Source organism: Brassica napus, unplaced genomic scaffold (genome assembly GCF_020379485.1).
Source record: "Brassica napus cultivar Da-Ae unplaced genomic scaffold, Da-Ae ScsIHWf_2045;HRSCAF=2695, whole genome shotgun sequence".
In the NCBI taxonomy this organism is placed as follows: domain Eukaryota; kingdom Viridiplantae; phylum Streptophyta; class Magnoliopsida; order Brassicales; family Brassicaceae; genus Brassica; species Brassica napus.
In genome coordinates, this window is record NW_026015457.1 from 2,102 (window position 1) to 15,278 (window position 13,177).

A 13,177-nucleotide genomic window follows, 5' to 3' on the forward strand; every position below is an offset into this window, starting at 1 on the left:
AAGAGTTGCCTTTTGTATCTATTATCTAGGGGGGGGCGTTCGGGTACCCGTTCGGGTTCGGATCGGGTATTTCGGATTTTCGGGTATTTCGGTATAGAGGTGTAGAACCCGTTCGGGTATTTCTGTACTTCGGGTCGGGTTCGGGTATTTTTAGTTCGGATTCGGTTATTTTGGATCGGGTTCGGATTTTTAGATTTTGAAAAAAAATTTAAAATTTTCATTTCTCAAGTTTCTTGTATTTAAAAATATAACTTTCAGTTAACTATTTTTTTTATTTTTAATAGATTGAATGATTAATAGATTTGGACATAATATTTTAAAACTAAAAAGACAATAATTTAGTTTTTTTTTTAATTTTGGATGTAACTTTTTGTTAATTTTGAAATAAAAAATTTGACATGCATTTTAAGTGAGTAGCAAATCATTTTTTTCGTAATTATATATATATATATATATATCATGAATTTAAGTATGTATAATATCAATATAAATATTTTATAAAATGAGCGATGTAAACTAGAAATATAAAGTTAATTATTCATATGTTCGGTTATCTTCGGATATCCATTCGGATTCGGGTATTATCCGTTCGGGTTCGGTTATCCATCTCTCCCTATTCAATACCCGTTCGGGTATTTTGCTATTTCGGTTCGGATTTCGGTTCGGGTTTTTCGGATCGGGTTCGGGTGCCACTTCGATATCGGGTAAAGTGCCCACCCCTAGTATGTGGCTATTAGGCCTGAGACAGATCGGGTATCCAGACAATTTTAAGGTATTCGGATCCGGATCCTTATCCGGCGGATTTGTACTTTTACTATCCTTATCCGGATCCGGGGTTCTTAGATATCCGGATGTCGGATATCTTTCTAAAACTGTAATATCCGGCGGATATTCGGATCCAGATTTGAATCCTTAAAATAAATAAATAGATAATATTAATATATATAAAATATTAAAAATATTTTTTTAAAAAAATATAATGTTTTTAATTATTTCTTTGTATAATATAAAAATTTTATATAAAATTTTAAAATTTGTATATACTATTATAAAATAAAAATATATTAAATAAAATTAACTTTTATATATAGATATAACTATTTTTGAAATAGCTATTATAAAATTTACGGATCTGGATATCCAGACTAAAATATTAATATATTTGGATCCGGATCCGGTTTTGACGGATCCAACATTTTACTATCCGGATCCGGATTCGACCTCTCCGGATATCCGGATTTTCGGATCAGATCCGGATCATTAATCATATAAGAATATTATATACATATATATATATATATATATATGTCATTATTAAAAACAATAGTTTGATTTCCTCTTTCTTAATAATATCTTGATTTTATATTTTTTACCAAACCATATGAATATGAAAAACAAAGTATGTATAATTTTCTAATATGGATATTTTATATATAAAATAAAACGTGAATTCAAAATTAGTTTTTATGTTTTGCTCTCCCGTTAATTTTTTAAAAGGACTAATTATAAAGATATTCATACTAATGTATTGATCATTATTAAAAATAATAGCTTGATTTCCTTTTTTTCTTAATAATATTTTGATTTTTTTAGTATATTTTCGTACCAAACCATATAAATATGAAAATCAAAAGCTATAATTCTTTTTAATATGAAGATTTTATAGATAGAAAAAAAGCGTGAATCCAAATTAGTTCTTTGTGTGCTACTCTTATGTTAATTCTTAAACGGTTAATTATAAGGATATTTATAATAATATATTAATATATATATTATTATTTGTGATTTTTTTTGGCATTCGAACTTTCACGTTAAAAATAGAGTGGTTAATATGGTTTATACGTTTAGTGAATAAAATATTTAAATTAGTCAAAACATAAAAGCAATTTTATATTTATTTGATTCAATTTTTAATTAAAATTAATAATAATAAAATGATCTAAAATCTAAAAATATATTTAAAAATAAAAAGATAATTCATATATACATAGTGTTGTTATCCGAAATATCTTTAATAAAAATTAAAATTAAAAACAGAAAATACATAAATAAATATTAATCAAGTTAAAGAATTTTAATTTTATATAATTGGAAGTATAATATTGAATAATTTCTAAGATTTATTTATTAATAACAAATATAGTATACAATGAATTTTAAAAAAAACTATAATACTTAAGCATTTTCAAATAGAAAAAAAATTATCATTATTTTATTTTAATTAGTAATGCATGTATTAATAAGTAATTATAAAGTATTTATACTTGCATTTGTTATATATAAATTTCACGATTAAAAATAATAGTTTGATTTTTTTCTAAAATAATGGTTTTGATTTAGTTTGCATTTTCTATAGTTACCAACCCATATAAATGTGAAAATAAAATATCTATAACCTTTTTAAGATAAATATTTTATTTATAAGACATAAACATGAATTCAAAATTAAATTTAAAAATTTCTATAATGTTGTTTGAAAACAGTTTCATAAATCTAAATGTTAGTGTATTTTAAAAATGGTGGTATCTGCGTATTATAGTTCAAGCAATTTCTTTTTTTTTGTCATAATTTTTAGATCATAGATTTGGTTGATAAGTGTAATAATTTTTTCACTTTTATGATTTTCTAAAGTATCAAATCTCTTCCACATGCTTTATACACTTTTAAAAAACAATTATATTTAAAAAAATAAAGTATTGGTGTTTTGGTTTTGAAAGATTAATGAGTAAATCATGAAGTTTTCTTAAACCTATACTTCAAATTTTAGAGCATTAAAATCTTTAACTATAACAACTTAGAGCATTAAAATCTACAACTATAACAACAGAAAAATCTATAATCTTAATTCTACAGCAAAAGAAAGATAAATTAAGGGACAAAATTGTAAATTTTGTCTATTCATTGACCACTTGCTATGGTGAACTCAGAATCCATGCAATCCGAATTACAACCATCGGATATGGATATGTGGCTTCTGTCCAAACATCATTGATTCTGCATATACTCATAAATCGGATTTTGTTTTCTAAAGATATAAATTATTTTTTTCCCGAAGCTCTATCGGTTATCAAATTAATACAATTCAATCCTTTACTTTCATATCGAACCGTCCAACATATTTTTGATAAAAAAGAAAAGAATTTGATAAAGAACCGTCCAACATATTTTCGTCAGTTCAAAAAAAAAAATATTTTCCGTAAAACGAAACACATATCAACTTTGCATGGCTCCCACGTCACCGCAAAGTCACCACGACGTGTTACATCAAGAACTAATGAAGAAACTTTTTTCACACACACACCATTCTCTAGAATCCTTTCAAATATATACATCGTAAGCTATTATTTTCTTATTTTACTACCAGCATCATCTATTACCATAACAGACATGGCCAACGATGTGTCCAAAGATACATCACCTAAATCTGGTAAGAACAATAGTCTGAGAAACATAATGCTAAAAACTAGAAAACCGACACTAATTTGATCTGAACGTTTTAGACATCATTTAACTCTGATATCTTCTTCGTTATGTTTCATGAATTACATAGAAGATACTACTTTGGAGGACATATACTTATGGAGGAGGAAGAAACTAGCCTTCTCTGTACTTCTTGTCTCAACAGCGACGTGGGTTTTGATCAATATTTATGGTTTCAGTTCTATAACCATTGTTTCTTGGGCAGCCATGGCCATCGTCTCTATGGTCTTCCTTTGGGGCAGTTTACTTCGCCTTCTCAGCAAGTATTCAAATAATTCCTTCTCAAACAGTTGGGCATGTTGAAAGCCGTTCATGAATTAATTTATATATTCTGAGGAAAGCTGTTTTAATTTTTGCGTTTATTAACTTTCGGACAGGGTTGAACCGGACTTGTCAGGGTTAGAAGTGTCAGACGAGTTTGTAGCAGAGATGGCGAGGTCGTGTCGAAAGCTAATGGAAGAAATGGTTGGATGGATGTTCACGGTCGGTGCTGAGAGTGAATGGTTTGTTTTCGCTAAAACCATTTTGGGGTTCTGGATCTTGTCAAGAATAGGAAACCTTCTCGATTTCCATACTTTTCTCTTCATCGGTACGTAAGTATTTATAAGATCTGCAATATCGACCGTCCCATTAGGTAAAGAGTATAACCCATTAGGTATAGTATAACTCGGTAATATTCCAAAATTTTAACTTTACTTAACATAAATAAGACTATCAGATTCTTAAGCTGATCATTTATGCTATACGCCAGATTTGTCTAATGGTTTGTATCACCACCTTGGTTTAAACATACAAACAAAACAAAAGGTCGAACTTGATCAAACATGATAGTATGTTTTGTTTTACGTTGCTTTTGATTAAGCAAGCATTTGACTTATGTTTTTAAGAAACTAGCAACATTAGGAATATTGTACGAATATGGTATAAGTAGTGGGAGAAGATTATTATTACCTGTCTTGTTACCGTTTCAACCATAGTACTACAAGTAATAAATCTACTACTCCTTTACTCTTTGGTATATGTAGGGTTAGTGATCGGCTTAACGGTTCCGAAGTTGTGGGAGAAGCATGGAGATCGACTACAAAAGCTATCGAGGAATCTTAAAGATAGATCAAATGAAGCATATGATAACAGTCGTGAGAAGATTTTGAAAATGAAGAACAAGTTACAGCATGGTACAGAGGATAAAGTTAAAAAAGCAGAGTAAATGGTACCTGGTGTTTTGTTTTGTACAAAAATGTTACCTGTCTTGTAAAGCAAAAGTAATGTGTAAAATGTGTAAACAAAATGTAGTAGATTATTATTACCTGTCTTGTTACCATTTCAACCATAGTAAGAATCTGAGATGATGAAAACATTGTGAGATCGATGTTTACCCTTCCAAAGTAGATTCAGTCTCATTAAGTCTAGGCATGGGCATTTTATCCGGATCTATCCAATTCGGAACTGATTCGAAAATACAGGTTCGGGTCCAGAATCGGAACCGAGAATTTTATCCTAGGTCAACTAATAGAGGATCCGCGAATAGCAGGTTCGGGTCCAGAACCGATCCGGGACCCGATCAGGTATTTTTGGAACCAAAAATATTAAAGTTAATGAGTCTTGAAATCCGATGCACCTACCCTTTAGTCCTTTACACTTTTCCAGTTTTCTTTGTATATTGTTTCCATTTTTCCTAAAAAAACAATTGAGAAAAGAAAATTGGGATTTACTAATCTATAAATACGAAAATCAAGCAAATAACAAACTGGAATAAGAGAATCCAACATTTCTCCTCCATCAAAAACGTCCAGAAATCAATCCCAGGTTTGACTTGATGTGTAATTGCGTATAATTACATGTTTATTGTTCAAGTTTTCACTTGATCTTTGACGTGTTGTTTGTTGTTCAAGTTTGTTCTTATTGTTTGTTGTTCAAAATTTTGTTCTGTTCATATTTTTTTTGTTCCGAGTTTGTTTATGTTTTCTGTTCAAGTTCGCTCTGTTGTTCGACTTTGATTTGATTATGTTGTAACTGTTGTTCTTGGTGTGCCTTGCTTTATAATTTAGTTATTATGTTATTCGACTTTGACTTGACTTCTATAAGTTTGACTTGTTTTTTGTTGTCGTGATTAAGAGTATGATGATGATCTTTGCTTTTTTTTTTCTGTTTTGGAATGGAAACTTGATAAAGTGTTGTGAGCAAAAGAATGGATAATGTATTTGGTGTACTACACTACTGTAGGTTTTCAGATTGTTTTTATTATCATAGATATTGTATTATGTTCGAGTAAAATTAAAGGTTTTATGTTCGGGTATTGCAGGTTCATGGGTATAATTAGATCCGAAACTCATATTTAGACCCGAAAATATGTGGAATTGACCCGAAATATCAGAAACCAGCCCGAAAAATGTGAAATTTATCCGAACATGGACTCGAACTACCTGGAACCGACCCGGCACAATAAATACCCGAACCGACCCGGATCCGATAGGACCCGACCCGGAACCGACCTGGATTTTTTTAAGTATCTATATGAGTCTAAAATTCTAGGACCCGAAAGACTCGGATCCGATAAAACCCGATTCGAATCCGACCCGGATGCCCAGACCTTAAGTCATTAAGTAATAAATATTTTGTTGGGCCAAGCGTGTTAGTGCTACAAAAATATATTGTATTAATGCAGTTCAGGGCAGCCCAAGAGAAGAAGAGGAAAGGAAACGAAAGCCGTTATCAGTCAGGTTTCGACCCTAGAGACCTGTGGAAATGGACCAGAAATAGACCACAGTTTCGGTGAGCCACTTTTAGACCATTTCTAATTCAGTTCTATTTTTTTCTATTTTTTTTTTCTAAATTTACTCCAATGGTTGTTTTTATAGTAGAACTACTCTATTATAGAAGAAAATACAGAGAAAAAAATAGGATTAGGTTAGAGAAACCATAGAAACATTTAAATTGAATTATATATTTTTCTATGCTTTACCATATTGTGCATATTTACTACATGCTATGCTTGTTCGGCAACATTTGTTCTGGCCAAAATGGTTTAAATTACACCAACCACATTTATTTTGTCTCATATACTTGCCTTATTTCGGCCATTTAAATATTATCATCAGTTTATTATTCTTTTATAACTAAAGAAAAAGTAATAAAGAAATTGCTTAAAATATCATATATTAGTATTTATTTATAAAAATAATTTCAACTGAAAATATTATGATATTTAAGTTTTAAAATATAATGATTACTATTTAAGGTTTAGTATTTAAAGAGTATAACTAGATTTCGATCCGTACAACCGTGCAGGTGTTTATTTTTATTTTATATACATAAATATTTTTTACATCATTTTACGGTATATATATTTATTTAACAAATTATTATATGCATTAAAAACATATTAAATATTATTTTTGTATTAAATTTATATTCAGTTTTGACCCACCGACCTTCAAAACTAAGTTTTCTATTAGCAATATTTTTACATTTATTTATTTCAGATAATATATTATTATATATACAAAAGTCTAAGATATGTCAATTTTTATACATGTATTATATAGTTTTTGAATGTTAAGTCGTTATACCATCGTATTATATTTTTAGCTTAAATATTTTATATTTATAAAAACTGTTTTTATAAATTTATCAATTTAGTATAATATTATCATATTTAGTTCAATATAATAATCTCATTTAATATGAACTATTATTATTATAAAATGATAAAAAGGTAATATTTATTTTATAAATGATAACTAAATATATATATATATATATATTAATGCATAATAATAGTTCATTATATATATATATATTAACGCATAATAATAGTTCATTACTAATTACAAAATTAGTTGAAATATTCACATAAAATATTTTTGAAAATTAACATAATGTTATATTATTTTCAAAATATTTGTTAAAACAATTATATATATATATATATATATGTATATATTTATTTATATTTATATTTAAAATAAGAAAATATCATGCATAAATGATTTGTATTATTAACTTTGATGAAATACAAGTTAATTTATATACGTGTATTATATAGTTTTATAATATTAACATGTGTTATCTACATATTACATTTCGAATATAAATACTTACAAAAATAAAATATATAAAATTAATAATTTAATATAATTTAATTATATTTAGCACAATATAATAATTAATAATTTCTCTTAAAATGATTGATTATGATTATATAATTGATAAAATGATAGAATTTATATTTTAATATTATAACATAACAAATTTCAAAATTAATGAAAATGTTTACATATAATTTTTGAAAATTAAGAACTTGTTAAAATCTTTTAAACAGACTTGTTAGAACTTTTAAAATATATATTTATATTTAAAATGAAAAAATATCAAAAGATATTATGATTAACGTAGTTCAAAGATTCTATATATTATTAGTCTTAATAAAATATATTTAATAAAAATTAAAAGATGGTCCAAATTATAAAACAATACATGAAAGAATTCATTACTTCTACTTTAATAGATAATATAGACTATAATTAGAAATTTGAAGAAAATAATATACAATTTTTTTATAATAAAATCTTAACTAATATTAATTTATAATAATATTAGAGTACTAATCACGAAATTAATCAATGATTCATTTTATAATAATATTTAAAATATTTAATATGATTTTGTAGATTTTTTTTTCTCAAGATATTTTTATAATTAGAAAATAAGACAATTTTATAGGTGAGTTGTTATATATGTCAATTATTTAAGATGTGATATCTTAATGATGTCATTATGCTAATTATAATTAAATGAAATATAATTTTCTAGAGAAGGTCTATTTTAAAAAAAAAATCACACATAAAAAGAAATTGTGACTTTTGTTTTAATATAATAGATTGTATGTAAATTTATAATTAAATATCACATATTTCTAAATAATTTAATAAAGAAGTTAGTTAATTTTTTCATAGATAATTTAGATAATTATAAAAATGATCATCTTTTATAGATAAATTTGAAAAGAAATATCAGGTTTATAGTAAAATTAGAAATTTTCAAAATAACATTATCCACAACACATTTATATTAACTTAAATCTTGATTATAAACAATAACTAGATTTTAACCCGCACGTTCGTGCGGATATTTTTTTCATTTTATAAATACATTAGATATTATTATAAATGTTTTAAATATAAATTTTTTATTTTAGTATTATATATTATGTAACTCTATAATATTATTGTTTATATTTTTTATTCAGCATTATTCATATATAGTGATTTTAATGCATTTTACTTTTTTATTAATGTTTATTTCTTACTAATATATTTTTGAGTTAGATACAATAAAATAACAATATGAAATAATTAAATAGAAAACCTCCTTCAAAATATGTTTTTCTTTAATTTTATACATTTTGTTATAATACATTTTTTAAAATTTTAAAATTTATATTATAGAAAATAAATATGTTCAAGATAATTTATATTTGCATGGTCTGTTTAAAAATATACTTTAACATATATTAATTTATTATTTTACAGAATTTAAGTAAGAAAATTTTGTTTAAATATTACAGTCCTATTATTTTAGTAAATTTTATACATAGTAGCATCTATCATATTATTTTACTTAATTTTAATGTATTAAGATATTTTTTGGATGCTATGATATTTAGTTTTTTTTTTTAATTATATTTTCAAAATATTCGATTGCTTTAATTTTTACAATATATATAGTTTGTTTTTTTCTATGGTGCATTTCAAAAAGTTATTCTTTATTATCTGTGATTTAATATTTTGTAAAATTTGAAATATTATCATTTTGAGTTTGAATATTTATTTTTAAAATTTATATTTTGTCAAGTAAACTTTGAAAAATTACAGTACTATATTTGAGTTTGGAAGATTACATTTTGAATTTGTTTTTGTTACTACATTAATACATTGTTTTATAATAAAAAAATATTTAAATTTTTGGTGATATTTTCTAAATTTTCTCAACAGATTTTGTTATAATTAAGAAAAAATTATAATTAAAATTTCTTCTGAACTACTAAAATTTCATAGTTTTCTAATAACATTCTAATAACATTCTAATAACATATTTTTAAATAGTATATGAATTAATGGTTATTATATAATATTATATCTTTTTATATAAACATTTTAAAAAATATATTGTCAAGAGTTTCAAAATAAATAAAAGATAATATATAGTTGTAGATATAAAAGTTTAACATATCTTAATAAATTTATTTTTGTACAAAAATATTATATAGTTTACGAATTTTAACTCATTTTAATGATGAGTGATGATTTATTTAAATGAAACAATTAAAAAATAAAATTTGTTAATATACCTATTTAATATAATTTTATCATATTTAGTTCTTATATAACTTCTATTTTTATATAATACAGAATCTAATTATATAATTTATTTTTCTTTTTTTTATAATAAAATTTTAGTTAACATTAATTTATACCAATATTATATTATTAATTACAAAATTAATCAATATCTTATTTTATAAAAATATTTAAATTTTAAGTAATATTTTGTTAGATTTTTTCTCAGCAGATTTTGTTATAATTTAAAAATAAAATTCAAATTTATTGTTGGTTTATTATTAATGTAAATAATCAAAGAGTAATTGGCGTAGATGCACCGAGAAACCTATGTAATTTGCCATATAACCTTGTTTCTTTTTAATATTTTTAGTGACTATAATACCCTTATCTCTATCTCTCTCTCATCTCCTTTTATGTGTTCTAATCTCTTTATCTTTCGTACAAATTCTTCAAATCATCTTCTAATTCAACAAAAATCTTTATTTTTTTATTCTGATTCTTTTGACACCCATAATGCTAATCTTATTATCTCATCCCAATTCCAATATTTCCAATTTCGAATCACAATCAACTTTTAGATAATATATATGTTATCAGGTATTTTATTACTTATCTGCTATTATTTAGATTTTAATGGATTCTTAATCGATACATGAAGTGTTAGCTGTTACAAATAGATTTAAGCTATTTAATAGATAACTAATTAATTGTTAATAGTTTCATTAACTGATATATGATTTGTTAGTCGATACATTTGTTTGATACATAGATTGTTAGATGATACTGAAATTATTAGCGGATATGTTAGTTGGTATGTAGATTGTTACCTGCTATGTAAATATTTAGCTGATAGATCTAGAGTTACTTGTTTTCGACAAAGCATAAGGGCATTTTCGTCTGCACAGTGTCAAAAGGTTACTCCTTTTTGGGTTATCCATAATTATGGGTATTTAGCAAATTTAGACCTTAATTAGGGATATTCTACACATTGTCTCATAATCAAATATGTCATCTTAACTATTTCTTTAGAAGGTCCTATTATGACTTGCTAATGGTAGATAAAAATAAAACCCTAAATTAATAGATTAGATATGAAAAGAGATATCACAGACCAATAAAAGACTTGACAAACTTGTCCAGTTCGGTCAGGTAGGACACACATCTTAATGACACGTCATGCTTAACTACTATGACATATGTCAGATTTTGCCACGTCATATGTCCCGTTCACTCGATTTTTTGTTGTCACCGTCGTTCTCGTGCAAGCCACAAATTCTTTTATTTTATTTTTTAGCTCTCTCATTTAAATTCTGGTCATGCAAAAGCCGCGTATACATGTGACAGATTGAAACATAAATACTGTATTCCAGTTCCAATCTAAGACAAAATAAAACAAAGTTCGTTAACTACAACCAGTGGCTACTACACTTACGTATATATTAGTTTACTTCATATTCCAATGTCAAATAAAAATGTACAGTTATTGTATAAGATCATAAGAATTGCATATATTTGCTTAGAACTAGTTTGTATACATCTTACACAGAGCATATGTTTTATGAACCTTGTAAGTGATAGCGAGTTTTTGGTGTTGATAAGTTCATAACAAATTAGTTTTATAAATGTTGTTGACTTGATGCAGAATACTTCTCTATTTAATTTACTAAATAATTATGAAAATTAACTCATGAATATCTCATCAAAGCAGATTAAATGAATAGATCACCTAGTTCTAGTGGCCATCCCATCCCTACATACTCGACAATGAACTTAAATAATATTAATGATTGTATCTCGTAGCTTCTTGACCAATCAAAATCGTTGTTTAAAGTATATGAAAGCCAATAATCTCTTTGTCTGTTCGACGTAAAAATAAATAAGATTGTTTTACAAAAAAAAAAAAAGATGCTTTAGGAATAATGCAACTTATAATATAAAATGCATGGCCCCTAATCGTTTACTTATATTACGTTATTATCAAGCAATGAATTTCAGATCATGCAACTTATACATATCCCCACATTCAATCATCATCATACATATTATACATATAACTATTTTTCAAAATAATAATAATAATAATAATAATAAATAATATTGCGAACCAAACAAATATGATGGAATAGAAAGCTAAGAGCATTTGACCAAAAAAGGGAAAGAAAGCCAAGAGTACTTCCATCTGTCAGGAAATCCAATGGTAATTCTTAACAAAATTATATTAGTATCTTACCTAATTATATTGTTAAAAACACTTGTAAGATAGGTATCTAATTTTTTTATAAAAAATCTAAATTGAAACTTACCCCTTCATCTTTCTTTAATATTTTATTTTTCTAATATTTATAAAAAAAACTAAACGGAAAAATTACCCTTTCATCTTTCTTTAATATTTTATTTTTCTAATATTTTTTATTACTGGAGAACGACATTCATCTAACCAAAAAAAATGCTCAAAAAACCATAAATTTCTTACTATTTGCTTAGAATGATAAAAATCTGAATAGCAATTGAATAAAATGATAAAAAAAAAAATTGTGTCTTCAACAAAATGATTGTTGTGCCCTGTTTGATGATTTCAACCATTTTTTTGTCTTCAACAAAATGATTATTATTCACTGTTTGATGATTTCACCCTTTTCGTAAATACTATTAAAATTTGGTTTTTTTTCTTAGTATCATCCGTTTGAGCGGTATAATTAAATATAAATTTTATTTAAAATATCATCTTTGAATCTTTCAAAATGAATTTCTAAAAACTATTTATTTAAAATCTAAAACTATTTAATTAAATTTACTATTTAAAATGGATAAAAATGTTTTTTGCATAATATAATCTCAGGAAATATCAAAAATATATTTTAATATTATTGAAAATTTTAAACTATCTTGTTGTTAAAATACTTGATGGATACTTATGCAGAGAGTCTCTAGTTTTCTTACAAAATATTTGAGTAAAAATTGATATTTCCTTTTTTCCTTTTTTGAGTTTAAATACTTTTGTGTAAACAACTAAAAAATACTTTTTAAAAAATACCAGTAACTATATTTTTATATAATACAAGTATTGCAGAAGTGTATAATTTTTTCGTATTATGCTTCTACAGAAAATACTGTTTTTATACATTTCTAAATTTTCTGCCATATTAACGTGTGATTTTTTTTTTTTAATTTCTATATGATTCTTTATATGTTCAGCACATCTCTGATCAATGTCAATTTTATACATTTATTAATCATTATCTATTTATGGTGAAATGACATCATAAGTCAACTGATCGATGAGTTTGTTCATAAACACAGTCCCCAAAACTTGTAATTATACCCTAAAACGAAGAGTAGACTAGTCTTAACAAAGA

General features: G+C 25.2%; 1 protein-coding gene across 1 annotated transcript; it reads left to right on the forward strand.

The window, feature by feature from the left end:
- Window positions 1–3,277: 3,277 nt before the first annotated feature.
- On the forward strand, window positions 3,278–4,849 carry LOC125599876 (reticulon-like protein B13). The gene is made up of 4 exons (XM_048772910.1): window positions 3,278–3,427; window positions 3,551–3,743; window positions 3,858–4,069; window positions 4,506–4,849. Exons 1-4 carry the CDS (start codon window positions 3,388–3,390, stop codon window positions 4,685–4,687), a joined length of 627 nt encoding a protein of 208 aa, XP_048628867.1. The 5' UTR covers window positions 3,278–3,387; the 3' UTR covers window positions 4,688–4,849.
- Window positions 4,850–13,177: the final 8,328 nt, after the last annotated feature.

Coding starts and splice junctions, on each gene's coding strand:
- LOC125599876 (XM_048772910.1), top strand. CDS start 3,388: ATGGCCAACGATGTGTCCAAAGATACATCACCTAAATCTG. Junction 3,744..3,857: donor TTACTTCGCCTTCTCAGCAA/GTATTCAAATAA, acceptor ACTTTCGGACAG/GGTTGAACCGGACTTGTCAG. Junction 4,070..4,505: donor CCATACTTTTCTCTTCATCG/GTACGTAAGTAT, acceptor TGGTATATGTAG/GGTTAGTGATCGGCTTAACG.